This window comes from Neovison vison, chromosome 13 (assembly GCF_020171115.1).
Source record: "Neovison vison isolate M4711 chromosome 13, ASM_NN_V1, whole genome shotgun sequence".
Taxonomy (NCBI): domain Eukaryota; kingdom Metazoa; phylum Chordata; class Mammalia; order Carnivora; family Mustelidae; genus Neogale; species Neogale vison.
Genome location: NC_058103.1, coordinates 5,945,134 through 5,973,024, shown reverse-complemented (window position 1 = coordinate 5,973,024; position 27,891 = coordinate 5,945,134). Strand labels below are relative to the sequence as shown.

At 47.3% G+C, this 27,891-nt stretch overlaps 1 protein-coding gene across 1 annotated transcript; it reads left to right on the top strand.

Annotated features, from left to right (window-relative positions):
* Positions 1-77: 77 nt before the first annotated feature.
* On the top strand, positions 78-27,674 carry CCNK (cyclin K). The gene is made up of 11 exons (XM_044231627.1): positions 78-159; positions 10,736-10,984; positions 11,658-11,739; positions 13,137-13,268; positions 17,735-17,840; positions 18,355-18,412; positions 19,125-19,294; positions 19,603-19,874; positions 20,633-20,666; positions 23,303-23,374; positions 26,318-27,674. The coding sequence occupies exons 2-11, from the start codon at positions 10,788-10,790 to the stop codon at positions 26,941-26,943; spliced, it is 1,749 nt and encodes a 582-aa protein (XP_044087562.1). The 5' UTR covers positions 78-159; positions 10,736-10,787; the 3' UTR covers positions 26,944-27,674.
* Positions 27,675-27,891: the final 217 nt, after the last annotated feature.

Here is a 27,891-nt window from a genome sequence, read left to right as displayed (position 1 = left end):
GCCTAGCAGAACCGTTGGGGGGGCGGGGCGGGGCTGCGCCCGGTCGCTTGTTTTTCGACGCGGACGCAGCGCGATGACGTGTTTCCCCGACATTCCATGTCCAAAATGGCCACAGTCGGCGAGGAGAGACGTCGCTAAGGGGCTTGCCTGAGGCGAGGGGTGAGTGACCGACGGACCGCGGGCGGCGCCGCTCACCTCCGCTTACTTGGAGGTCGGAGTAGGGTATGACCTCTTTCCTCCATCCACTGGCAGAGTCGCTTTTCTCGGATTCCGCCTCGCTCCGCTATCCCCCGTGCAAATCGAAGTTAGCGGGCGACGGCGGGGCTGCGGGACGGACTTCGGGAGAGGGTCTGAGGCACGGGCGCGAGGCAGGGAGGCCGGCGCGGACCCTAAAAACAGAGAGCGACCCTCGGACTGAGGGGCGGTTAGGGTTCGGGGACTTTCTAGCAGGTGGGGAGGAGGGTTGGGGGTCTTTCCGCACGCGCAGGCACGCTCGGAGCCGCACAAGCGCAGACCACCCACGTCTTCCCACCAGTTCTTTCGCAGCGTGCGGGTCCCTGTGGTGGTGAGGCCTGGGACTACGCGAATTATTCCGCATCTGGGGTGCTCCGACTTTGGGATCCGGAGAACCCTGTAGCAGGGTGGAACTGGGGATAAGGAAAAGGCACTTCCGCGATTAGATTCTTTCTTGCCGAGACGTGGTCCTTAACCGATCCTTGCCTGGTTTGGGTTTGTTACTAAAGGAACTGTCCTTTAGCAAGTTGAGGCCTAAGTCCGGAGCTTGTCTAGAAGCTCTTAGACTACCACCAGCACGAAAGCGTGGTGGGTAAAGCTCCCTAAATTTGGACTGCCAGGTACACCGAGCCTTCGCTAAATCATCCGACTTCAGGCACGGTTTCTAAGAGCAGTTGCTCGAGAGTGGTGGGTGGTCTTCTGTGTTTTTAAGGTAAACTTGATAAAGCTCGTGTGTCTTGCTCTAAATCGCTCTTTAGAGATATCTAGCCTAGTGCCTTTCAGTTGCAGACGCTCATTAAAGGTTTGTGGGCATGATGTTGTTAGAATGAAAACTCCAGGAGCACCTAGAACGCCGCGTGAGCTGTAGTAAGCTTTCTGGATCGCTGGATGACGGTGGTAGTGCTGGTATTGGTAGACATTTTGTCAAGATCGTTAGTGTTCTTGGGATCTTGCATGTTAAATAATCTCGATTATAAATGTAAGAGTTATCCTGGATTATTTTACTTTCTTCAGAGTGAGAACTACTGATATCTAATTTTAAGTGGGGGAGGTTGTTGTCTCATTTTGATTATATTGCGATGCATTATTCAAACATATTAGTTGATTTTTTTTAGTTGATTCTTGCATAAAATATACTTAACATTTGTTTCATTTTGAAAATGTAGTTTGCGCCAACAAGCAATAAAGAAACATTCTAGTTGCTAATAAGGTCCTTAAATGCCACTTCTGAAACTGAATGTCCTGAAGAAAAAACTGGTCATGGTTCTGGCCTACTAAATGAACTACTTTGCTTCAGGAGATTATGTTCAAAAGCATGGAGTTCACTGAGGAAGAAAAACGTTTTGTTTGCTTTCTCTAAAAACTGGGTAAGGACAACCAACCAAAAGGAATTAAATTCAAGGTAATTTAGGAGATTACAAAGAATATTAAGCCGGGGCGGGGCCAGGGGGGGTGCACCTGGGTGGTTCAGAGGGTTAAAGCCTCTGCCTTCAGCTCAGGTCATGATCTCAGGGTTCTGGGATCGAGCCCTGTATCAGGCTCTCTGCTCAGCGGGAAGCCTGCTTCCTCCTCTCTCTCTGCCTGCCTCTCTGCCTACTTGTGATCTCTGTCTGTCAAATAAATAAATAAAATCTTTCAAAAAAATATTAAGCTGGGTTAAATCCAGTTCATATTTTTAGGGTCAGATAAATTATTCCAGAGTACTCACAGGTAAAATTGTAAAATTGTTGTTCATGGGATTTGAGGAATCAAAAAAACACAGTTAGTGAGAAGACCGGCGTCTGGTAAATGTCTCAGTGTTTTAGAGAACAGTTAGATGGATGGCTCTTGGATGCTAGAACTTGTTAAAATTTGGGGGATTATTTTTGGGAGAGCAAAAAGAGTTTGTGAATACTTGGGAGAGGAGAGCTGACTCCCTCAAACTGGCAGAGTTTTAACTTAAAAAAGCCAGGTGATATACATCTAATTACTTTTCTTAGAAGTTTACTGTACCCTGGTGGTGAATGAGGGATTGTTAGACACGGATCCATTCAATTTTCTTTAGGATCCTGAACGTAATCTCTCTTTCTTTCCTAGTAGGCACAAGAGATAAATGTGCCCTGGGCAAGGCCTTTTTGGATGGATTTATATCCTTTCCAATTACTGAACCCAAAATGTTGGTTAATGGTTTGATGTCAGCCTTAAGAGAGGTCTTCAGAGATGACCTACAGGGCTCTGGTCTTTTGCTTTCTTATTACCAACTTAAAATATATGAGGCATGCTTCTCAAATTAATCAATGCACCCAAAACTTGTAGCTATAAAGAATCCTTAAAAGTTGAAACAATAGACCAAAACTAATAAGATGTACATTTGCCAAGTTGAATTTACAGAAACTCAATTACGTGAATTTGAGATAAGGAAGACTTGCCTTGAAAAAAAGGATTCTAGGATGTAATGTTCCATATGTGGAAGGGAAGTATAGACTTTCCCCAGATTGAAGGAAAGCAGTATCTTCGTCTAATGACAAATTATGGCTCTGCCATTTAAGACCTTTGTGAATTAGACAACTTGCTTCTTGTCTCTTCAGTTCTGTTTTCTCCGCGATAAAGTATGAGAATAAGAAAATAGAGCTTGCAGGCATGCTGTGTCTCAATGGGCACACAATGGACATGGTGCTGAATATTAGTAACTCCCTTCCCCCATTTGCTATGAAGATCATATAAAAAGTGCTGTTTTCCATTTTGGTTGCTAACGATTAGGGGTTATCTTGAAACACTAAAAACCATGTTGAGAAAATGGAGATGTTTGTTTACCCTGGAGAAGAGAAGGGAATGAAAAAATTCTCTTCACATATTCAAAAGGCAATCAGATAAGGGAAAGGTATTTTCAAGGCTTAGAGAGCAAGGTAGGAGCTTCAGAGCATTGTTGAAAGTTAGAAAGATCAATAGAAGATTAATACAAGAATTAAGGTGCAATGCTATAGGCTGCCTGCTAAACAATTAACATCCCATTATTAAAAGTGGCTGGATGAAGGTTAGTGACCAAATATTACTGTTATTTTACAAGAGTAGTGCTCTAACCCCTGAGCTATGGAGCCCTCCCGTATTACTGTTACTTTAGAGAGAATTTCCGTACTAAGTAAGAAGGTTGATTAGTGACTTATACTGTTGTTTCCAACTTGTAAGTGTCCATAATTTTAAATTTTAAAATGCATTTATTCTTTCATCTTGTAAAATGATACATCCAAAGCACATTCCTGAAAAGTGTTGCCAAAATGCTTTGACATGCTACTTGTTTATTGAGAGATTTTTACTTTGTGGAGCTCATAAACTTCTCTGTCATTTTCATGGTAATCATGAACTGCTAATGAGAAAACCTGTAACTTTAGGGTCTCATGGAAAAATAAAGAGTAACCTGGAACAGGGCTATCGAACTGATGTAAGAACTTTTTCAGGTGATGAATGATTCAGAGGGCTGTTTTTATTCTGTTTGTGTACATTTATTTTCACTTCCCCTCAGGTATTGGTTGGTTTGGCCCCAGAGTCTAAAGGCACCTACACTGGATCATTAGCATGGGGTTTGGCCACTGACAGCAGGCACAACAGGCTTGAAATCTGTTTGTGGTTTATCTGCTGGGGACTGGGATTATCTTCCATTCATGTTTCACCCACACTGGGTCCCAGCCCTTATCGTCACTCTGCCTCCATCATCTCAGTGGGTGACTTGGCACTCTACTTCCCAGTGGAGTTTTATGATTTATTTCCTCCCCCCTTAAATGAGTTTTTTCCAGTATCTTCCTCAAACTTTTCCTTCCCTCTGTCTCAGAGCTTCCTTCCTAAGGTTAACTTTTTTTAACTGTGCTCTCCATGATCCCTTAGCGAGTGAAGCCCTCAGGGGCTTATTTAGCCTCTAGTGGCTCTTTCCCTTCTTTTTTTTTTTTTTTTGGCTCTTTCCCTTCTTGATTCAGACATCTTCCTTCTACTTTATGCTGAATAAACAAGAATAACCTGTTTCATAGCCTATTCATTCCTTGCCCTGGGAGTCTTCCTTCTCCCCCGTTGCACTTCTGTAAAGATTCTGCTATTTGTGCATGTGTGTATTTCTGCTATAATTATTGAGATGGTTCACATACCATACAAATCACCTGTTTGAAATAGTGCGTTAAGTCCGTGGTCTTTAGTACAGAGTTGTGCGGCCATTACTTTCACTGTCTCTAAACTAATCACCAAAGTAACTTTTCCTTAATTCTTGGTTCTTTAACATTTTTTTAAGCAGTCGTCACTGTTGACTACCACATCTGGCTTACGGCCAGCATCCCTTGGTTTCTCTTGCAGTTGAAGCCGCAGATTTCCCACCTCTTTGACCATTCCTTTCCTTTCTTTCCTTTACTGATTCTTCTGCTTTCTCCGGTTCTATTCCAGACCCATCTGTGTTCACTCTCCAGCCCTCCACCTGTCATCATGACTTTAGTTGTCAATTCTATATAAATGAATCCCAAATAGATGTGTTCTTTCAGATTTCAACAGTCCCATTTATCTGTCTGATGGGTGTTTCCACACAAATGTCTTATGGGTTCTTCAAACCTAATATTTTTGGAAACAGACTTCTCCCTGCCCCAGGTCCCCCCCATCAAAACCATCAAAGCCTACTCTTTCTCTTCCCGTTTTTGTATGTGTGTGGGGGGGGGTTGGTTGTTTTTTTTTTTTTAGTATTACCTTTTCTGTCAGGCAAACAAACTTGAAATCATCTCTTGCCACTTTTTTTACCCCACAGCCGGTTGTGGCGCTTCCTCTTTCATTCAACACCATCTTGTGAGGACAAAGCCTTCATCATTTCTCCTACAGCTGCTAGAGTCTCCTAACTGGTTTTCTTCCTGCAAATCTCCAAACAGCCTCTGCTTCATCCATCTCTCCCCTTACCATACCTTATTTTTTTTCATGGCACTTGCTACTCCCTGACAAGTAATAACATACTTGTTTTCTCTCTGTTTCTACCACTACAGCATAAACTTGTGGTAGGGCAGAGACCTTGCCTCTTATTTCCTGCTGTGTCTTTGAGGCCTGGCTTGTAGTAAACACTCAGTAAATAGTTGAATGAGTAACTACATGCAGAACTGGTGGGTTAATGTATCCTAACATAGTATTCCCTACTTGTGTACTATGAATAAGTTACAGATAGTTTGAGATGTTGATTCCCTCAAGCCACTTGGCCACTTGCTTTCTGCTCCACAAGAATGTGCATGAATGTTTGTTACTATTAATAATGAAAAACCAGAAATACCTCAAGTCTTCATTCACAGTAGAATGGATAGGTAAATTGTGTTTTATTCATAGAATGAATACTATACAACAGAGTTTCTTAACTTCAACACTTGATATTTTGGATCATTTCATTCTTTTTGGAGGGTTGTTTCATGCCTTGGAGAATGTTTGGCAACATTCCTGGCCTCTACCCACTAGATGCCTGCAGCAGCCCCCTAGTTATGACAACCAAAACTGTCTCCAAATATTGACAAATGTCCTTGGGGAACAAATTGCCCTTGAAAATCAGAATGAATGAATGGTGTGCTTTATGCAACAACAAGGATAAACATAATGTTGATCAAAAGAAAACAGTTGAGACAGAGTGATACCCTGCCATTCCACAGTCTTTCAGAAACCTGCAAGACTAGTTGCTGGGAATAGACGTCAAGATAGTGGTTATCTTTGGGGAACACGGGATTAGAAGAGAAGTAAGGAGAATGCCCGGGATGTTGGCAGTATTCTGCTTCTCAGCAGGATGGTGTTACACAATTGTGTTCACTTTGTGAACATTAGTAAACCATACACTTAAAATTTTCTTTCTGTAAAATGTAATGTAGTTACACATTGTTTGAATTTATAAATTCATAAGCAAGCATTCTTTGGCTGCTGAGAGAGTCTGATCCAGAGGGGATAAGGAGGACCTGGTCTGGTAAGCCGGCTGACCTGAGTCTCTCCCACTTTTTATGAAGTGAAAGAAGAGTACAGGGACTACTTGTTTACCTATGGTCTAGACCAGAAACCTGGTCACGTTTTATTACCTTTACTGTGCAAGCCTGCGTTGTAGCTGAACTTTTTGTGAGTAAATCGCAGACATGATACTTTACCCCTAAATACTTCATCCAGCCTGAGAACAGTCATTTTTGTATATAATCACAATATCATTATTACACCTAAGAAAGTTAACAGTCCCTAATAGTCTCTAATATACAGTCCATATTAAAATTTCCCTACTTGTTCAAAATTCCTTTTATAGCTTTCCTTTTTCTTTAAAAAATAAGGATCCAATCGAGATTCACATATTAGTTTGAACATTATGCTTCTGTAGTCTTTCCAGATCTAGGACAGTTCCTCCCATCTTCTTGCTTTTTCATGACTCTTTTGAAGCGACCAGGTCAGTCATCTGGTAGTGTCCCATTTCTGGATGTGACTAATAGTTTCCTTGTGCCATTTAACTTGTTCTTCTACTCTCAGCATTTACGGTAAACTAGAAGTTAGGCTTAACCAAGGTAGCTTGTTTGGATATAGCTTGAGCTTTCTGGAGGTAAGAATCCACAGGTGGTTGATATTTGCCAAGCTTGATTGTTTTTGTTAAGGTAAAGGTACTTTTTTCCACAATAACTAATACCAGTGCTAGCAAAGAAGACTCTTGGGTCTTTTACAATCAATCCTTGCGGTTTTTCTTTTTAATATTCACATTCCCTGGGTTTGTCCAGTGAGAGCTGATGCTGACTCCTGTGTCTTTTCGTAAGCTTCCATTATTCTGAACACATCCCGGGCAGACCCCTACCCCAAACCAGAAGGGAGAGCGGAGACGTCGTTCCTTTTAGAGGGTAACAAGATGTGGGCCCTGATGTGTTTCTGACTATGGGAGTGTCATAGCTTCTAGATACTTCCAGTGGACAGGGCTAAGATGTAGATATAGATATCGATTGTGTGTGTGTGTGTATTTTAGCCATGATTTATTGTGATATTTTCAATTAATATTTGATCTTACAGATTATCCCTTAACCTTTGATCTTGTGCATATATGTTTCCTTTGAGCTGAAAATCTTGATTCCTAACATTAACATTTATATGTCTTTGCTTTATCCTACAATAGACACACACACACACACACTCTTATGGGAAAGTTTAGGATTTCTTTGCAGTTCTTTAGTCCTTAGAATATATCTCACTTAGGATGGAACAAGATCAGGAATTACTTACGATGATTTTCTGGTGGTTTTGTTTCCAATTTGTTATACACTGGGTTTATTTTGAGTTTTAGGGTTTGCTTTTTTCTGTTTAGTTAAGTTCATGAATATGTTCAGTATTTACATGATTTGAAAGCAAAGTTGCAGAAGGACTCCTAACCCAGCCTGTAAGAGCTGCTTTCAGGGGCTGTAGCAGGAATTGTTTGGGCAGCAAAATAAATAATGACCATACTGGATTATAACTCAAAGAATGAAACAGATATTATTGAGTCCATACTAATATAAGTAAATGATTGAATAAATAAATGAGGGAGAAGGAAAAGATCTTTCTTTAAAAAGAAACCAAATAATGTTGAAGGACGAAAGGAAATAGAAAGGCAGGCATCATTAGAGCACCGTGGTAATTGTTGCAGGCAAGATCCTCCAATGAATGCTAAAATTAATAGGCAAAACTTTAAGAAAAACAGGTAATTTGCTTAGTATTTTCCATTGCAAAATGTTTTCTCTAAAATGCTTACTAATTACTGTGGTAATGATAGCCTGTGTCCCCACATTCTTTGATACCCCTCCTTCCAGGAGATGTAGCCTAATTCCCTGCCCTCTAGGCTGGGCTAGATCTTGTGATTCATTTGTAAGGAATCGAAAATGGCAATAAGGAGAAAGCAGTGGCTTACAGTGAGAAACTGGGCAAACCCCATCTTCATATCAGCAGGGGGATGTGAAGTGAGGTGACGGGCACTTCAGCTCTGTGCCAGTCTTCCTCGGAACTCCAGGCTGTTCCTGGGAAACGTCAGACAGACCTAAACCAGAGACAGTTCAGTCACCCTAGGTTCTCTTCAGAACTGGTGAGCTCATGAAAAACCAGGAAAGATTGAGAAACTCTTACCAGAAGATGCTAATACGGCTCCTAAATGCTGTGTGGCATCCTGGATTAGATCCCGGAACGGAAAAGGGATTTTTGGAAAAACTCAAAGTTTGCATCAAGGCTGTAGTTGATAATGTACCAAAATTAATGTCTTAGTTTTGGTAAATGTACTGTGGCTGCTTAAGATATTAGCAGGGAACAGAGTCAAGGGTATACAAGAATTCTTTCCTGTCTTTACAGCTCTTCTGTAAATCTATAATTATTTTCAAATAAAAGATACCTTAAAAAGTCAAAACTGTCTAAAAATGTATACCCAGAGAAGTACTGCTCCCATCCCTGTCCCTTCCATTCTGTTCTTCCCTGTTCCCTAGAGTAACCTTTTCTTTGTGATGAATTAAAAAAAAAAATAGATATTTATTCTAATTTCTTCTCTTTTCTTACATGTATACTAATGGACTCTCTACACTATCTTGTGTCTGGCTGATCCTGGAAATGTTTCCTTACCAGTACTTAAAGAAAGATCTTTCAGTCTCTTAATACCTGCCTGGTACACCATTAGTGTTGATGTTAACTGTATTTTATTTAGCCAGTGTCGTATTGAGGGACATTTGGGTTGTTTACAGTTTTTGCTATTATAAATGACATTTTTGTGAAGAATCTTGTGCATATGTTGTTTTATACTTGTAATGGTATTTCCAGAGTGGATTCTTCGAAGTGGGATTACTAAGTAAAAGAGCAAACGCTTATGCAAGTTTGTTAAGTAGTGCCAAATTCCCCTCTGTGAGAGTTGTTGCATTTTGTGTTCCCACCAGCGCTATGTGAGATCACCTGCTTCTCCCTGGCCTTGCCAACAGAGTAGTCACGCTTTTAGATTTTCTGCCAGCTATGAGTTGAGAAGTGTATCCTAGTATGACATCTGACTGTGAACTCTTCATATGTACTGATCATCTCTTTGTGCCCTTTGCATATTTACCTAGACTATCTGACCCCCCTCAACCCCCAGTCATTGCCCAGTTCTGTCACACACACAAGTACATGTTAGTTGAAGAAGATTGCACTTCTCCTTAAACTTAATTTCTTCCTTTTGGAGGAACAATCAGATTTTTAGGGTTCCCAAGTACAAGGAAGAGGAGGGATGTACTCAACCTGCTGAAATGAGGCAGAAATGAGGGAGCACACAGAAGAGGTTAGGCTTCCAGATTAACTGATGCCTCTGGCCCAGACCCGAGGTAGGGAACAGATATATTCTTGCTGAGCAGACCGACCTGGTTCTAATGGCCTCTAAAATCCTTCCACTGGCCTATTTGAAAATTGCTATTCTCTGATCACATTGACAGTTTACATATTCCAGTGGCCTGTTGATGGGAGTCCTTATTTTTTATTTTCTTTTCTCAATGGGACCCTTTTTTTTTTTTTTTAAGATTTATCCATTTGCATGCACGAGAGCACACACGCATGCGTGCACACAAGTTGGGTGAGGGACAGAAAGAGAAAGAGAATGTCAAGCAGACTCTCTGCTGAGCATGGAGCCAGACACAGAGCTCAAGCTCGTGACCCAGGATCACTACCTGAGATGAAAGCAAGAGTCGGACACTTAATCCACTGAGCCACCCAGGCACCCCAGCTGACACTCTTAGAGAAAAAGAGGATGAGAAAGCTAGAACATACTAAAGGAACTCCTCCTTCCCTTGTGGGCCACCTCTTTCCACCCGCTCCCTCAGGATCCCGGCACCCGTACCTGAGTTGTACTGCTCAGTTCACTGACTCATGCACAGCTGAAATCATCCAGTCTGGTGGCTTTCTTTTTCTTTTTCTTTTTTAAAGATTTTATTTATTTGACAGAGAGAGACACAGCAAGAGAGAGAACACAAGCAGGGGGAGGAGCAGAGGGAAAAGCAGGCTTCCCGCCAAGCAGGGAGCCTGATGTGGGGCTCCATCCCAGGACCTGAGACCATGACCTGAGAAAGCAGATGCTTAATGACTGAGCACCCAGGCGCCCCTCGGGTGGCTTTTCTAAGTGAAATGAAGTAAACCAAAAAAGCAGAATTTTGATTGGGTGGTAAATGGAAGAGATGGATAATTTTAAAGCATTAGTCTTTTTAGTGGGGTAAGACAGGCCCAGGTTTTACTGAAGAACAGAACTAGACCAGCATTGAGGGGATTGGAGCTACCGAAGAAAGGCAGAAAGGTACATGAGACGGAAATGCTTTTCCTTATAAGCTACCATGAAATTTGGAATTTATTACGGTGTGGGTCACTTAGGTGTTAACGTTGGCTTTGGAGGTGAACCTGGGCTTGTATCAGTCACTCAGTAGTGTTGCCTCTCTGGGAAATTTTGTTCCAAAATTAAGTATACTCTGTGACTGTAGACTGTTTATAATAATCGGGATTGTTTAATATGGAAAGTTCCTTTCCTGCTTTGCTGTTGCTTCTCTTTTAGGGTTCTAACATTTTCAGAAAATCTTTTGGAAAGAACAAGTCTACTTCAATAAATGAAGGAGAATAAAGAAAATTCAAGCCCTTCAGTAACCTCAGCAAACCTGGACCACACAAAACCATGTTGGTACTGGGATAAGAAAGACTTGGCTCACACACCCTCGCAGCTGGAAGGACTCGATCCAGCCACTGAGGCCCGCTACCGCCGAGAGGGTGCTCGGTTCATCTTCGATGTGGGCACACGCTTGGGACTGTATCCTGAGTCTCCCTGGAATTTGTTATAGACAGGCTCCCCACCGCACCACCACCAAGAATTAAATTAGATATTATAGACAAAGTATATAGTACTGTCTCTGTACTGAAACAGTTCTTAAATTTTTATTTATTTATTAAGATTTTATTTATTTGATAGAGACAGCCAGCCAGAGAGGGAACACAAGCAGGGGGAGTGGGAGAGGGTAAAGCAGGCCTCCTGCAGAGCTGGGAGCCCAGTGTGGGGCTCTGTCCCAGGACCCTGGGATCATGTCCTGAGCCGAAGGCAGACACTTAACGACTGAGCCACCCAGGTGTCCTTAAATATTTTTATTTAAATGTTACTTCTCATTTACTTGGCTCTTCAGGGGTTTTCTGTTTCCCATTCATCATTTAAATGTGTAGAGTTAGCCGTTGAGTGAGTGGCCACCAGGCCCAGTGACTATAGTAGAAATGTACCTAAAGGAAGGTGAAGCCCGGCCTTGTTGTAAGTATAAACTTCACCTTGCCGATTGCTGTGTCTGACACACTAAGATCCCCCTCTGCCCACTTGGCCACAGATAGTATGTACTTTAACACTGAGTTTGTTTTTATTATTTGTCTTTATTTTTCTACTTTTAACTAAAAACATAACCAATAAAAATTCTTGGTAAAGTACTTAACCAGAACAACAGTCACTATGATACTCTGGCAACTGGAATAATTTATTTTCATCGCTTCTATATGTTTCATTCCTTCAAGCAATTCCCAAGATATGTAAGTGTTTGAGTTTTATTATAATTTTCTATCACATGTTATTATTTTCACAGTTTAGTGGACTGGTTATAGTAGTCTCTTTTTATTCTGTTTTCCCAGAAGGTATTTGTTTTTCTATAATACGTGCTATCTGTAAGCAATCAAGTTGGGAGTTTTTTGCTTTTTTCCAATTAACTATATTTAAATCTTTTTTTATTTAGGCCACTGTGGACCATAATCATATTGTACTTTGTGTGGAATTTACTTCCTTCTTACCTTTCACAAGATAAATTTGGGCTTATAATTAAGACACACACACCCCCCCAAAAAAGGCTAAGATGGAAGAGAAGTTCTTTGTGCCGTATCATTCTTCAGTTACTCCTTAAAAACGTCGTATGTCTTATACTCTTTGAAGAGTCAGACAGGGAACCTGTAGCCAGGACACATAGTATGACATGTACAGAACACATGGTCAGTAGTGAAGCCATAGGAGAGGTAAGGAAGGAAGGTTGGCGCATTCAAAGGAGAGGTTAATTACATTTTAGAGGGATCAGGGGAAAATGCCAGTGAGAAGTTGCCGGCAGTTAGGTAAGCCTTGACTGCAAGTAGGGCGTAGACGTGCCGAAATGGGCAGAGCAGTTAGTCCAACAGCAGCTGGCGTGAGCCTCGACAGCAGGACGCTGTTCAGTGTCGGCCCAGCCAGGGGTCCGCCTGGCGGGAGGGGAACGGTGGAGAGGGAAGATGGATCCGCCCATAGTGAGCCTTGGAAGCTGGACCAGGGAAATCTGACTTTAGTAGGTAGACTGTGAAGGTATCGAAGGATTTCAGGAGGAAGACAACAGAAGTCTTACCAGGAAATTGGTCTGTTGGAGATCCTTCCTCTTAGTTTTACCGAGTTTTGTGTCCGTCTGCCATACTAGTTTGTGAAGTTCTAGAGGAAGGAGCCTGTAGCAGAATCAGCTTGCTGCCCCGCACAGCGTCTGACGCCCACTGCGCTCAGGGTCCTGTGGACAGGGGCGTGCCGAGGAGGCTGGCGCAGGCAGAGAACAGCCAGAAGCCGCGCAGCGAGAGGCCGGTGGTGTAGGGACAGTGTGGGGTCCGGGCAGTTGCAGCAGGGAGAGAAAGGGCGGGCAGTGGTGTCAGGATGGATCCTGCAGGACGCGCATTTATTGTGCTCTTTTTCTGCAGCCAAGCTCACTATTCAGGGAGCCGTTATCTTTAAGACTGTGATATAAAATGACAGTTTGTTCCTGTGAGTCTTCTCCTTCCTGGCATCTACTTTGTTTACATGTTGTTTTCTTTAAAAAATTAGATTTAAAATAATTTATGAAGTCAAATGGGGAAGGCCAAAAATCCTTGCTTCTATTTCTCTGTGAGTTTTGTTAACAATATCTCAAGAGATTCTGTCTCCGTTTTAGGTGACGGGAGCCTGTTGTCTCTTTCTGGCTGGGAAAGTAGAAGAAACGCCAAAAAAATGTAAAGATATCATCAAAACAGCTCGTAGTTTATTAAATGATGTACAGTTTGGCCAGTTTGGAGATGACCCAAAGGTAAGAATCTTAACCTCTTGCCTTCAAATCTTGATTTCTCATAGCGGCATTGTGGTAAAGTTCCTTGTGTGGCCCCTGGATCTGCCAGTCCCCTGAGCCCTGGGGCCCAATGCAGAGGGTGCTCATGCTTGCTTCTGTCAGAGGAAGGAAGATAATGGGCCTACATTTAAAGCACTTGCTAATGCACCGTGCTGGGTACTTTGGGGGGGCCAGAGCACATTGGATATGCACAAAAGTCCCCTCATGACCACTGGCTCTCCTAGATCCAGAAGTGGTTTGGTTTCTTCAGGTCAGCAATGACGGCAGGGGCCCAGTCTCCAGCCAGCCTCTGGGCAGGCAGAAAGTACACATGATAGATGGACATGCACTTGGGTCTGCCTATGCTGTGTGTCTTTTTGCTTCCTAAGAATATTGGCAAATATTAACATTTGCTGCTATTTTCAGACACCGAGACACTGCTGTTGGACATACCGTCCATCCTGTCCCTGCCCCACAGTCCCTGACAGTGTCAGGAGATGGTACTGAGATAGCTGTACACATACTGTCATTAGGTGTAAGAAGGCCAGTGTCCGAGCCCAGGGGCAGCTTTCCTCCATCCTTGACTCTTGCCAGGGTCCCCCCATTGTAACCCTTCGGCTCCTGTGCGTCGTGTTTCACAACAGTGATTGCAGCTGGTGGTGGGGTAGATGTTAATCAGATAATCATGCCGAGAACTGCCCGCTTGTCGACTGAAAGATCTGAGAGAGCAAAGACCATGTCTGTTTTGCCTGGCGCCTGGCACAGAGCCTGGGCAGGGTGGGCACTCAGCAGCTGCTTGTTGAACGATGAGAAATTCAAAGGCACAGGTAGGGCAGAGCTGACCAGGGCAGGGAGGTTCGGCGCCGTCCGCTCTTGCTTTTCCTCCCACGCTGCTGTTGCCCGCCACAGTAGACACCGCTGTCTGCCGAGCAGTGCTGATAGGTGTGTGTATTAAAACATGTTCATTCTCCTTGCTTCAGGGAGGTTACAGAGGCTCAGAATGCTTTTGCATATATTGTGGCTGCGAGGAATACTCACAACTCTATAAGTATTGTCGATATGCCTAACTCTGTTCCTTGTACTGATTTATAAATCTGTTCACCTGTTTATGAAAATGTGAGTCTGTTAGGAATTCTTGCTAACAGTGATCAAAATGCAGTTTCATAGAAGTAATGTAACCATCGGTTACCTGTGGGTGTCTGATTCTGATGCCGTACCAGACAGCGGTGGGAACGCGTTACGGGCACATGCAGCACGCTGGTGTGTGTTGTCCTCGGTGCCTTTGGAGAAGTCCCCTTTGACTTCAGCCTTTACCCACCCACTCTACTTAAAGACCCGGAAACCAGGACCTGGTCATACGGAGTGAGGTAGAGGGTCTGTAGCTCCAGGGCCCCAGAGGTTGGGAAGAGGGGAATGGCCGTGCTATTCAGACCTTTACAGCAGGGCCTAGCCTGTCCCAAGTGGACAAAGGGGCTTTGAAACCTGCCCCTCTTGGCTATCATGCACCGTCTCCCCAGAAACAATCTGGAGTCCAAGGCCACACGAAAGTACCGTGGACCTGGGAGCAGTGAAGCCTCAGTGGCGGATGTTTCCTTTGCTTGAGAGGAGAGTGAGCGGGCCCGTTACTTGGGGGAGGCAGTGCGAATAGTTAGGAAAAGAAGATCAGGGCTCATGTGGGTCATTTTTGCCTTAACTAGCTTTGCTTCAACTGTGTGGTTCCCCCCCATCATATTAATTTCTCGTGTGTTCAGCAAATACTTATTCCAGCCACTGTGTGAGGCCCTAGACCTAAAAGAGGTGGCAAAATAGACGTGGTCTTTGCCATTCTTGAGCATTTTGTAGTGGAGTTGAGATAGATTTTAATGAAATAATCCTATAACTGTCTGATGATGAGCTGTGGTGAATGCTATAAAAAGATTATTTAATAGTGTAGCGAGGGCGTTCAACCTGGGAACCTGGACAGGTCCCCCCAGACAAGTGTTGTGGGGCTGAGGGCAGATTCCCTGAGGAAGGATGCTGCACACAGACCTATCATTACCCCATTACTTGAATATTGGAAACATAAAGGGAGGCCAGGCCTCGGGCGATCCTGTAATATTGTATGGGCCACAGCCTCCAAACCTGTAGGTGCACTTGGTGAAAGGCTGTTTCTAATTTAGAAGTCATGGTGAGACTTCTGGGAAACAGGTAGTGACAAAACCAGGCAAAAATACGCCAAGGTTAGCAGGATGTTTTATATGGTGGGGAAATTTCTGAGGTGGTAGAAAGCTTTCTTGAGAGAATGCTTGCAGTGCTAGGGTAGAAGAACCTTTGTCCTGCCGTGCTGCTTGGAATAGCTCATCTGAGAGAGAACTGTGTTCTGTCAAGTGAGGCCAACCTTAGTGTGAAAGCCGTTCCCGGCTCCTCTTCTCTTTCTGGAGTTAATGGACTTGTGCATCTGTTGGTGATGGGATTTCAGGCCTCTACCAAGCCCTGTCTTCCGAGGTGTAAACAAGGCATTGTCCGCGCAGACCACATTGACTGGGATGCACCTTGTCTTTCAGTGCCGGGTGTGGCCAGGCTGCACAGAGGCGGGGCTCAGGAGGTACCTCTTTGTGGGTGTTAACTAGTTCCCAAGCACAGTGAAAGGGGAGATTCCATTTACAACAGCACCGTAAAATAAAATGTCCGGAATGAAGCCTTGTAAGAAACTGTGGAAACCATGGGAGCTGAGGGAAGGAACTTAAAACCACTGAAGGAATGAAAAAATTCCAATAAATAAATGTTTGATAAGAAGATTCAAAGTTAAAAATCTCCATTTTCCCTAAATTGTCCTAGGACTTGATGAGTTCCCAGTCAGAACACTGATAGCTTCCTTTTCTTCTGGACTGACACTAAGTGAAACAATACTAAAATGAAGTGTGGGGGCCGCCACGAGTCATTACTGCCAAGATGACCAACAAAAGAAGGAACAGTGTTGTTCCAAAAAGCACCGTGGCCACGTGCAGCCTGTTCACCACACCAGCTGCACCCATTGTGTGCCCAGGGACAATGCCATCAAGAAATTCATTATTGGAAGGGCGCCTGGTTGGCTCAGTCAACTAGGCGTCCAGCTCTTGATTTCAGCTCAGGTCATGATCTCCGGGTTGCGGGATCAAGCCCTGCATCAGCTCCTCGCTGAGCATGGAGCCTGCTTAAGACTCCGTCTTTCCCTCTGTAACGATTAAAAAAAAATGAAGTTCATTATTGGAACCAAAGTAGTGGCCGCCACTGTCAGGGACATTTCCAAAATGAGTGATTTCAGTGCCTTTGTCCCACCCGTGATGTATAGGAAGCTCCTTTCCTATGTGAGACAGGCATCGTTCTCGCGACTCCTGGAAGGACCAAGTGCCTCCACCCCGTGTAGACCCTCAGGTGCTACCCCACAACCTCCACCAAAGCCCATGTGAGAGCCAAGATATTATTAAGACTGAAGAAAAACTGTCCTCTAGAAACAGGAAAAGGAGAATTATACTTAAAAAGTAGGTAGCGGGGTGACATGCGAAACAAGGAGTAAGGATTACACCTTCCCTTCCAAACATGACATTCCTTTGATCCTCGGACAGAAGGAGACAAACATACGAGTAATCAGAAAAGGTTTTGTGTGTATGGACAGGTTAAGAATGTAGTTTGCTAGAAGAGAAAGTGACGACATATTCTGTAAAAACACACATGCTATGTATGTACGATCAGATACTGAGTCTGAGTTTGTGTGAATCTGCTTCATCGTCATTGCTTGTTTGCTTTAAGTTTTCAGTAGAAATCCCTGAAGGATTGTGGGTTTTGATGGAAGTTTGGAAAGAAACTAAAATTAAATTGTCTATAAAGTGAAGGTCTGTTTTGTAAAGAGGGGCTCGTATATGCAGAATAATGACATTTCCAGGGTGCCTGGCAAGCTCAGTTGGGGGAGCCTACGACTCTTGGTTTGAGCCCCATGCTGGGTGTAGAGACGAATTAAAAAATAAAATCTTTTGGGGGCCCCTGGGTGGCTCAGTGGGTTAAAGCCTCTGCCTTCGGCTCAGGTCGTGATCCCAGGGTCCTGGGATCAAGCCCCACATCGGGCTCTCTGCTCAGCGGGGAGCCTGCTTCCTCCTTTCTCTGCCTGCCTCTCTGCCTACTTGTGATCTCTGTCTGTCAAATAAATAAAATCTTTTTTAAAAAAAATCTTTTAAAGATTAAATATAATATTCCTAAGAATGTTTCCAGTGTTTTTAAAAAAAACCAGCTTCGATTGTTTCATCTTCCTCCTTTTAGTTCTTTTCAGAATTTCTCTTTGTCTCTGAGCAAGGTGAAAGCCTGGGAGGGCCGAGGAGAGAAGGAATGAAAAAGAGATGCTAAGATGGAGCTAGAAGAGAGGAAGTGGGAGAGCTGAATGTGGCTTCAGACCTGTGATGGAAATGCTCTCCCAACAGTTGTTATTTTATTTTTAGGAAGAAGTGATGGTCCTGGAGAGAATCCTACTCCAGACCATAAAGTTTGATCTACAGGTGGAACACCCGTACCAGTTCCTCCTCAAATATGCAAAACAACTCAAAGGTAAGGGGGAGAAGTTACTTAAAGAACTTTTCACTGTGAAATCAAGTCTTTATAATGATTTGATGGTGTTCAGATCATGCTTCTCAAAAGAGTCCGAAAGCAGAAGAGTTGGGTCTGTGCGTGTGCGTGTGCGTGTGCGCGCCTGGGACATCAGGCTCGCAGACAGCCGGTATTACTGTAACTGTTAGTACCGCTTCCTGTCAGCTACAGACAGATTCTGCGATTCAGTTGCCAAGTGATAGGAGGCAGGAAAATGAGTCAGAGTTTTTTAAATAGCCTAATAAAATCTGCCTTGGAGCAGGCTTCCCATAAACGGTGGTTCAGCGCAGGTCGTGTGGGAAGAGAGTAGACAGAACTCAGACCCACCCGTGTGCCCTCCGTTCCCAGGCAGCAGCCCTTTGCTGTGTGTTGGGGCGGTGCGGAGCGCAGCGTGGGTTTGAACTAAATGCTGCTTCTTATGCACTCTCTCACTGTTGCTATCACTACTATTTTGCCTTTTTCTTCCTGTTTCTAGGTGATAAAAACAAAATTCAAAAGTTGGTTCAAATGGCATGGACATTTGTAAATGACAGGTACGTGTGTTCAAGTGTCGATCTAACTGTAGTTCTTAAAATAGGCAGGGACTGTATGGCTGATTGGATCCAGGCTCCCTAGTTTGTGTCAAGGACTCTGACTCACCCAGCCTGAAGGGCCAGCTAATGGCAGAGATGGGGCCAGCGTCCGGGAATTTGGCTTCCCAGCAGAGGGATGCATGGCCCTGTCCAGATAGAAGAAGCAAAAATGTCATCCCCAGTTTAAAACATAGTCCAGAACACCAGAGAATTGTGACAGCTAAATACTTAGAACCCGTTTGGTTCTGCACAAATAGAATGCCTTGTAAATGGTTTTAGAGCCTTGCCGTTCTTAGAACCAGGGGTCCAATGAGGTGGTATGTGGGGACGGATGGCCTCTGCGTGGAGCTGCTGTCATCTGAAAGCACAGTTCAGTGACGAAGACTTCAAGTTTGACGGACATAAGCTTGTTCATTTGTATTTCGTGGTACAGCAATTTTTTAACGTACTAGCATTCTGATTCTTCAAAGAACGTATTAGTAACTGTGGCTAAAGTCACTTATTTTGGTACCTTTAGAAGACTTAAAACTTGCTGCTTTTATTTCTAATTCTTTATGTGGTCATTTAGAGAGGAGTAAGCAAACCGACATTACACGTGGCATCTGCTCTCCATTCATTGGATAACACAGCTGTTTGCTCCAAGTCACGTCACCTCTTTTTCTTGTTGAACTAGTCTCTGCACGACCTTGTCACTGCAGTGGGAACCAGAGATCATAGCAGTGGCAGTGATGTATCTCGCAGGACGTTTGTGCAAATTCGAAATACAAGAATGGACCTCCAAACCCATGTATAGGAGATGGTGGGAACAGTTTGTGCAGGATGTCCCTGTGGACGTTCTGGAAGGTACTGGCATGCGGGGCTTTCCTAAGGGGCTTCCACGTTTGGGGGATCCTTCTCTGTCAGCCTCAAGTCCCAAGAAGGCAATTCCCCACATAGGTAAATGTAAGCCGTTCTTCAGAAGCACCTTTATTAGTTCAGTTCTCTCCTAACGTCTGCTCTGCCCACACTGTGCACAGCAGAGTTTGGGAGAATTGCAGAGGTGATCCCCTCTCATTGGTCCCTGTAGGGGAATCCTAGCTGAAAGAGAAATGGGTTGATTTTTCCCTAGGCAGATGAATTTGTGACAAATGTAATTGTTGTCCACCATTCAGACATCTGCCACCAAATCCTGGATCTGTACTCACAAGGAAAACAACAGATGCCTCATCACACACCCCACCAGCTGCAGCAGCCCCCACCTCTCCAGTCTACACCACAAGTGCCACAAGTGCCACCTCCCCAGCCACCTCAAGGCTCTGACCCGCCCCAGCCACAGCAGAAGGATGCACAGCCGCCTGCCCCACAGCCCCCACCGCAGCAGGCCCCGCAGCCCAAGAAGCCGTCCCCGCAGCCCAGTCCTCCCCGCCCAGCGAAGCGAGCCGTGGTGAGTGGGCCAGGCGGCCCCGGGAGCGGCCGGCTCTCCGGGGTGGGGGAGTGGCCAACCCCACAACCGAGCACAGTCCCTCTTCTGATCTTCTGAGGACTCATGCAGGACACTGAGCCAGGGGCACCCCAACCTCCTGGCTGTGCATCCACAAGGAGCCTGAGAACTGCGGTCAGAGGAGGGGGGCCACAGGCAGCTGGGGAGAGCTCCATACCCCTCCAGCCACCACTGCCTGTGTGTGTGTGTGTGTGTGTGTGTGTGCGCGCGCGTGTGCATGCGTGCGCGCATGCGTGTCCCATTAACCGGCAGGATATCACATCTGTGTGCTACCTGCTAACATCAGTCTCTCCAGTCTCTCTGGCTTTTCTGTTTGGTGCTCTGAGTGACGCGGAGAGTTTGTGGAAGTTTCTTCCCACAGCAACAGCCCAGCCAGTAGAAGAGACCATGAGGGACAAACACATGTCAGCAAACCACTGATCGAATTTAGGCCCGCACATTAGAGGCCCTGAAACTTAGTGTTGTTCGGAAGCCACTGTTGGAAATCCTCGGGGGTCCCATCTGACCCGGGAAAGGGAAGGAGGAAGGAAGCAGAGGGTGGTTTCTCAGGTGTCTCTCTGCCCTGCAGCCCTAAGCCAGAGCTGGTTCTTGTCTGGAGCCGGAGCCACTATTGCTGTGAGTTCGTTCGGTCCTGGGTCATCTGTTCTTCCTCCCTGCACCCCCAGTCTTGGTTAACACGTGTGTATTATCTCTTGTAACAGGTTGTTTCTCCCAAAGAAGAGAACAAAGCAACAGGTAACTTCCCATTCTAAGGGGGCTTTTTTAGTTTCTATGTCCGTTTATCAAAACTTCAAATTCTTAGTTAACATTTCTGCAAGATTTAGATTGCCCTTAAAATTTATCATTATGGTCCATCCAAAACTTCACCCTGCCTGCCAGAAAAAATGCCCTGTGTGTTCAGATTGTATTCGGACCAAAGTTATCAAAAAATAGGAGCAGCGATAAAAGTGTACTTAGTAGCCTGTGTACACATGTGGTCACAGGCGAGGAAGGGGGGATGCAGCAGCATTCCTTTCTGGAGGTTTGGTTCAGCCCACCGCGGTAGACCGATGGGGGCCTGGGGTCCCCATCTTGAACACCAAGTGGCAGAGTGGGGGGTGGACAGGATGGCAGTGACAGGCAGTGCTGGTGCCCAGAGAACCACCCTGTGTCCCAGCCCTGCTGCTTATGTGGGCCAGACCTCTTTAAATACAGCTTAGGTTTAGGTTTGGGGTTTTTTTGTAGAGCCCAAAGTTGGTTAATTTGTTTCTACATTGGAAACAAATGGAAAGGGTGAGTAAAATCTAGAAGATCACAGAACAGAAATTTAGAAGCATTTGTCCATGTGTCTTGGGCCCTGATGTGCTGAACTCTTGGAAGGCACAACAGTGTTTACTCATTTCTGTTTCTCTTTTGCTTAGTTCCAGGGTGGGAGTTCAGTGAATCATTTATTGAACTGTTGTGAGATCTCCAAGTTACAATAAAGCTCCATTTCTCGCAGGGTCTTTGGGGAAGTGCTGAGTTCAGTACAGGTGAATTTTTCTTCTGCTCCATCTGGGCAGAAAGTAAGTGTGAGACCCAAGATTGGGCTGTGCTGCTTGCCATGTGGATGTAAACTGAGCTGAGCTGGTGTGCGGTATAAGGCCGAAGCAAGCCAGTGGCGACCTTGGAGGAGGATGGGCCTTTGAGCACCTGGGGCTGAGCTGGGGGGTTGAGCCTGTAGGTGGAAGGATGCACGTGGGCACAGGAGCAGGACGGGCGGACAGGAGGTCCTCCCGTATGAAGAGGTAACAGCGAGGAGCTCTGCTGGGACTTAAAGTGGGACCGGCACCAGAGTCCGTGTGGGGCAGTGTGGGTGTTTGCAGAGGCAGCGGGAGCCGCTGAAGATGTTTGAGCAGGAGAATGGCAAAGTCTGAGTTCATTTTAGAAAGTTTGCCGGCGGCAGTTATAGGACAGATGGTTGGGAATGCGGAGGCGCTCGCGGGTCTCTGAGTGAGACGTGGTGAGGGCAGTCAGGGTAAAGGCCTGGCGCCCACAAACGGAGGGTGTAGACACAGCCTGCAGGTAGGACCTTGAGCAAGCCGTCTGCCCTGTGCGACTAGCTGCGGGTGGCTTTCAAGCCCGGAAGTGTAGGCATCCCAAATCGTGGTGTGCCCTTAGTGCAAAATACACGCCAAATTTCGAAGCGTTACTAAGAAAAGAAGTGTAAAAACTCTTACTGATGAATATTTATGTTGATTACACACTGAAGTGATCAAATTTTTATACACTAGGTTAAATATTAAATTAATTCACATCTTTTTAAGGTGACTCCCAGAAAATTTAAAATCACAAGTGTGGCTCTTCTCTTTGGGGGCAGCACTGATCTAGACAGCTTCAGCTTGGCTGGAGGGCAGGGTCGCAGGTGGGTATCTGATGTGACAGTGACGGCAGTCACAACAGAGGTGGGGAAGGCGTCATGTGAGCTGCTGGGTGGAGCTCAGAAGTCAGGTCCACGGCTTTTAGGAGAGAGAGTAGCTTGAGGCATAGATTTACAGTTCATCCACCTAGAGAGGGGACCTGATCCCCCAGAAAGTGAATACAGACAGACATATCCCCGAACTTTGAATATTTGGCCTGTTTGGAACAGGAAGCAGGACAGGCTCAGCAACGCTAGAGCAGAATCCCCTCAGGACAGTGTAGAAGCCAGAATAATGTGAGCTTCTGGAAGAAAGCGTCAAAACATACAAGCTAGCACAAAGACGAGAGTTCTTTTTCCATGAGGTGTACTTTCCCTACTCCCTACCCTCATAAACACCAGCTACCGGGCTTGGTGTAGCCTGCCTTAGTGTTGTCGCTGTGGATGCTGGTGGCCTGCAGCCTCTGGGTCTCTCCTGGCGTCCTTAATGTCCTGCTTCCGACATGCTGCCAACGGGAGCATGTGTCTGTGAGGAAGAAAATAGACTCAAAGTGTGCACAATGAAGAAGACCAAGGTGGTGGCTTCTCCCGTGAGCCCTCGGGGCTGGGTGATAGGACTGTGCTCTAATCCTGTAGACCCGGTAGACAGACAGACAGACATACTCCCCATAACTGAGATGGTACTCTGCTTCTCGCCTTGTTGGAAGGCCTTGTCCAGGACCGTCCGCAAGGGAGTTGGGAAGCTGTGGAAACAGCTGTGAGAAGCCGCGGCCTGAGTATTTGGGGTGGAGGATGTGTGTTAGACTCGTTTGGTTCTGGCGCAAGGGTTAGCACCTAATGGTTAGGCTGAGCCTCCCTCACTTTCCTAAAGCCTTGGTTATATTGGTTCTTTTTCCCCAAAGAAACTTCTAAAAGGCACATTTCCCTTTTTGTCTTCTGTGACATGTTTATTCACATGAAGAAGTTGTTTTTTAATATCCTTTTCCTTTTTTAGAACCACCACCACCTAAAATCCCCAAGATTGAGACCACTCACCCTCCGTTGCCTCCGGCCCACCCTCCTCCAGGTGAGTGGCTGCTCAAAGCAGTGTGGGAGGGCCGGCCTTCCCGTCAGCTCTTTCAAAGGCCAAGTCCATAGAAGGGAGACTTGGTAAGCCAAAATTTTTAAAGAAGATCGTGACCAATTATCTTTCAAAAAATGGTGTTTGTTTGTCTTTCACAAACCAGATCTTTTGAGGATGTTATAAATTCCAGGTATATCTGGATATTCTCTGGCCTGTCACGTGTAGAAGGGCTAAGCTACGCAGGATAAATGTAGAATCAGCTTCAGGAAGACAAAGCCCGGGCAACTTAGGAACATCGACCTGGCGGGATCGCTGTGGGTCTTAGACCCCAGTCTCTCTCGCTCTGCTTCCGGGGGGCGGGTGCCGTCCGGGTGCATTTGGAGGAAGGAGCAATTGCTCAGAGTCGAGCGGAGAATAAAGCGTGAGGAGTTCCCACCCGGACTCAGGGAACCAGGAAGCTTCCTTGGTGCCACGTAAACCTGGAGGAGAAGCCATGTGAGGGATGTAGCATTCTCTTCCTGGGACAGCGCTCTGGAGGATGGAGCAGGCCATGGGGTGGGCGGGAGTCGTGTGTGTTCTGAGCGTTGCTGGGCCAGCCTGCCTCACCCAGCGGCTTGCCTGGGGCTCCTAGCGCCATGTGCCTGTGGCAGAGGTACCACGCATTCTCTTTCTTTCTGCTTATGGTCAGTCCTAGCACTTTAGAAGATTGGGGAAAGTAGGGGCATCATTTGCTACTTTGGGACAAATCCTACAGTCCTCAGTCTAGGATGAAGCCTGCTTAAAAAGACACCTGCAGTGGGTCATTTCTGTACTTCCATGGCGTCTCCGCCATAAGCGGGCACGGATCCTCATCGCCTGTGCCAGGGGTGTGGCTGAGAAGAGGTGTGGGGTCCTGGGAAGCCCAAGGCAGGGAGAGCTGCACACTGTGGGGCGGTGGGGGTGGCCCGAGCATGGTGTCGGGAGCCCCGCAGAACGCACAAAGCTGGCAGGAGGGGTGAAGGCATTGGTGGCAGGCGGTGGGAGCCGGCTCGGCGGCCGGAAGGGCCGCGGTGGGAGCCGCGGTGGAGTCTGGCAGCTGCAGGTGCTGAAGGCGGAGGTGGAAGCGGAGGGGTCGGTGGGCCAGGCCGCAGGGGCTCATTCCAGCGAGGTCCCGTCACTGCTTCATAGGGGCCTGTGGCCGAGGGGAGGCAGATGGAAAAGAAGACTCAGGAGGAACAGGGGTCTGCGGTTCGGGGAGCCACAGGTCCTGATGAGGCGCGGGAGGCAGGAAGAGACAGGTCACTGGGGATGTCTCAGAGGGCGGCGGGTGGCAGCAGGTGTCAGAGCGAGGAGAAGAGAGCGCAGGTGCCTGCCGAGACCACTGTTCCGCGTTCGGTTACAGAGGACAGGCGAGTGAACAGGTGACTTGTGGCGGCGGCACGGTGTGACAGGAAGTGACATCTCAAAGATGGACGCGCGTGTTCGTGGACCCAGGCGCCCTAGACTGACACAGGAGGAATTCAAGGTGGTGGACCTTTTGTCCACAGGCGTCCAGTTCATACTCCGTTCCCTCGTCAGCTTCGGAACTAAGAGGCCACTGGCCCTGCCCTGGAGCCCAGACACAGTTCTCCATAGGCTTGCCCGACCTCCCGACTTGGCTGGGCGTGCTGGTTCGTTCAGGCCGGGCCCCAGGGCCGTGGCTGGCGCGGAGAGACGTGCTAGCCAGCCGGAACCGCTGCCCTCACGCACGTGGCGAGAGCAGGGAGGGTCCCGCAGACACCGCAGCGCCACCCTGGGCGCGTGACACATCCGTGTCTGTGCAGCCGGGGCTGCTCCGCGCTCCAGGGAGCACAGGAGGCCAAGTGCTAGGACACCCAAAACCCCCTTCATGGCCCTCACTTTCCTGTGTTCTCTGGACCCTGAGATCTTGGCTCCTGTGATTTGTCTTTGACTCTGGGCTGCCATAGGAATTACCCAAAGAACACACAGTGATTGGCCTCCCCTAGTGGAATGTCTCCAGTGTCCTTGTCCAGGTGTCTGGTCGTGAATGCCGAGGGGAGTCGCAGGGGGAAATGTGTGTCGTGAGGCTGTGGACGAAGGGAGCCAGGGGCTGCGCTGGGAAGCCCCATGGGCGGGCAGCCCCCCAGAGCTCGGCAGTGCTCCCGGAGAGCACGCACTGGGGGCTGATGTGTCCCTTCTCTTAGTGAACTCGAACCAGAGTTCCTCCTTTGGTGGCTTCATCGGGAATGTCAGAGACTTGCTCATTTTTTTTTTTTTTTTTAAAGATTTTATTTATTTATTTGACAGACAGATCACATAGGCAGAGAGGCAGGCAGAGAGAGAGGAGGAAGCAGGCTCCCGGCTGAGCAGAGAGCCCGATGTGGGGCTCGATCCCAGGACCTGGGATCATGACCTGAGCCGAAGGCAGAGGCTTTAACTCACTGAGCCACTCAGGCACCCCAGCTCATTGTGTTTTTTAAATGTTGCCTCATTCACTTGACCAGCTCGCAGGCTCTGCGCTCGCTGCCGGTGCTGCAGGCAGTGAGGTGACGCGGCCCGGGCCTCGTGGTCTCTAGAGGCAGAGACAGGCAGGCACAGGGCCCCGCTCCCATCTGTACTAGCAGGGGGGCTCCATGCACTGCAGGCACTGCCTTGGCCGGAGTGGTGAGGACCAAGGGAGGGAGACCCGGCCATGCTGCGTGGAGGCATCAGGCACTGGCCACAGGGGGGACGGCTGCTCGCTGTTCTCTGTGCAGTTGGCCCTGGGGGAGGAGCAGCAGCCCTGCCAGTGCCGTAATGGGGGCAGGAAAGTGGGGGAGGGTCGGGGAGAGCACGAGAACGGCTGTGTGGAGCTCCTGGCTTCCGGGGCGGCCTTCCCCACCCTGAGGTCATCAGTGGACACATCCCCTGCACAAGCAGACCCAGGAGCAGCCCAGGGCCAGGCAGTAACTTGTCTCTTCTCTGCAGACCGGAAGCCTCCCCTCTCGGCTCCCTTAGGCGAGGCAGAGCCCCCGGGCCCTGTGGATGCCAGTGACCTTCCCAAAGTCCAGATTCCTCCTCCGGCGCACCCAGCCCCCGTGCACCAGCCGCCACCGCTGCCACACCGGCCGCCGCCACCACCACCCTCCAGCTACATGACCGGGATGTCTACCACCAGCTCCTACATGTCCGGAGAGGGTTACCAGAGCCTGCAGTCCATGATGAAGACCGAGGGCCCCTCCTACGGCGCCCTGCCCCCAGCCTACGGCCCGCCAGCTCACCTGCCCTACCACCCCCATGTCTACCCCCCCAACCCGCCCCCGCCACCAGTGCCCCCTCCCCCAGCCTCCTTCCCTCCACCTGCCATTCCGCCCCCAACTCCTGGCTATCCCCCGCCTCCCCCCACCTACAACCCCAACTTCCCACCCCCGCCCCCACGCCTGCCCCCCACCCACGCAGTCCCCCCCCACCCTCCTCCAGGCCTGGGCCTGCCACCTGCTAGCTACCCACCTCCAGCTGTCCCCCCAGGAGGACAGCCACCTGTGCCCCCACCCATCCCCCCACCTGGCATGCCTCCCGTTGGGGGGCTGGGGCGGGCAGCCTGGATGAGATAACGTGATGCCTTTTTTTTTCCCTTTGTTTTTTTAACAAATGTTTTTCTAATCAACTTGAAGAGTAGTTTAAGTGGGTAAGCAGCAGGGTACCTTATCTATTGCTAGAGAGTTGCAGTATGGGAAGAAACGGACCGGACCCGAGATGAAATTGGGCTGGTCCTCCACATCTGGAGAATGGGGCCAGCGGCTTTCAGCGTAGCCTGGGCAGCGCCAGTCTCGACCCCACCGCACATTTGGTCTCAGCTGGTGGAGTCCTGCGCTGGGTTCTTTGTACTCATGGAAACGTTAACCAGCCATATTGGCTCAAGAAATAGCTTCAGTAAGGAGTGAATTTCCTTCTAGAAATCAGTGCCTATTCTTCCTGGAAAATCCATTTTAAATAGTCCCGTTCCATCTGAAGTCAAGCTGTTGTCATCGCTTTCATTCTGTGACGTTCTTTCCCAACACCCAGTAGGTCAGACGAACCACATTTTTGATTTAGAGATATTTACGTCCTTTGTATTAATCTTATTTTGAAGGGGTTGCCTTGTTGGATGGCTTTGTTCTTTTTCTTCCAGAGAGAAAGGGAGAAATGTACTTGGAAAGTAATGTATGTTTACATCAATTTGCAAATTCCTGTACATAGAGATATATTTTTTAAGTGTGAATGTAACAACATACTGTGAATTCCATCTTGGTTACAGACGCGGCTCCTTCGGTCAGTTATCCAAATAAACCTGTTGTGAAACGACCGTTTTGTTTCTTCTGCACAGAAGGTGGAGCCCCAAGAGGCAGCTCTTGCCCTTGGCCCTGGGGGCTGAGGGGCGGGCAGCAGAGGGACATTGGCCATGCAAGCCCCAGACCTGACCCCATGTCACCCAAGGCAGCGCCCCCAGGGGTCTGCCCTCACAGACGAGCTCTCAGCCCCGCCCCATGCCTGCATGGGCTCCCCTCGGAGGAACCTGGGTC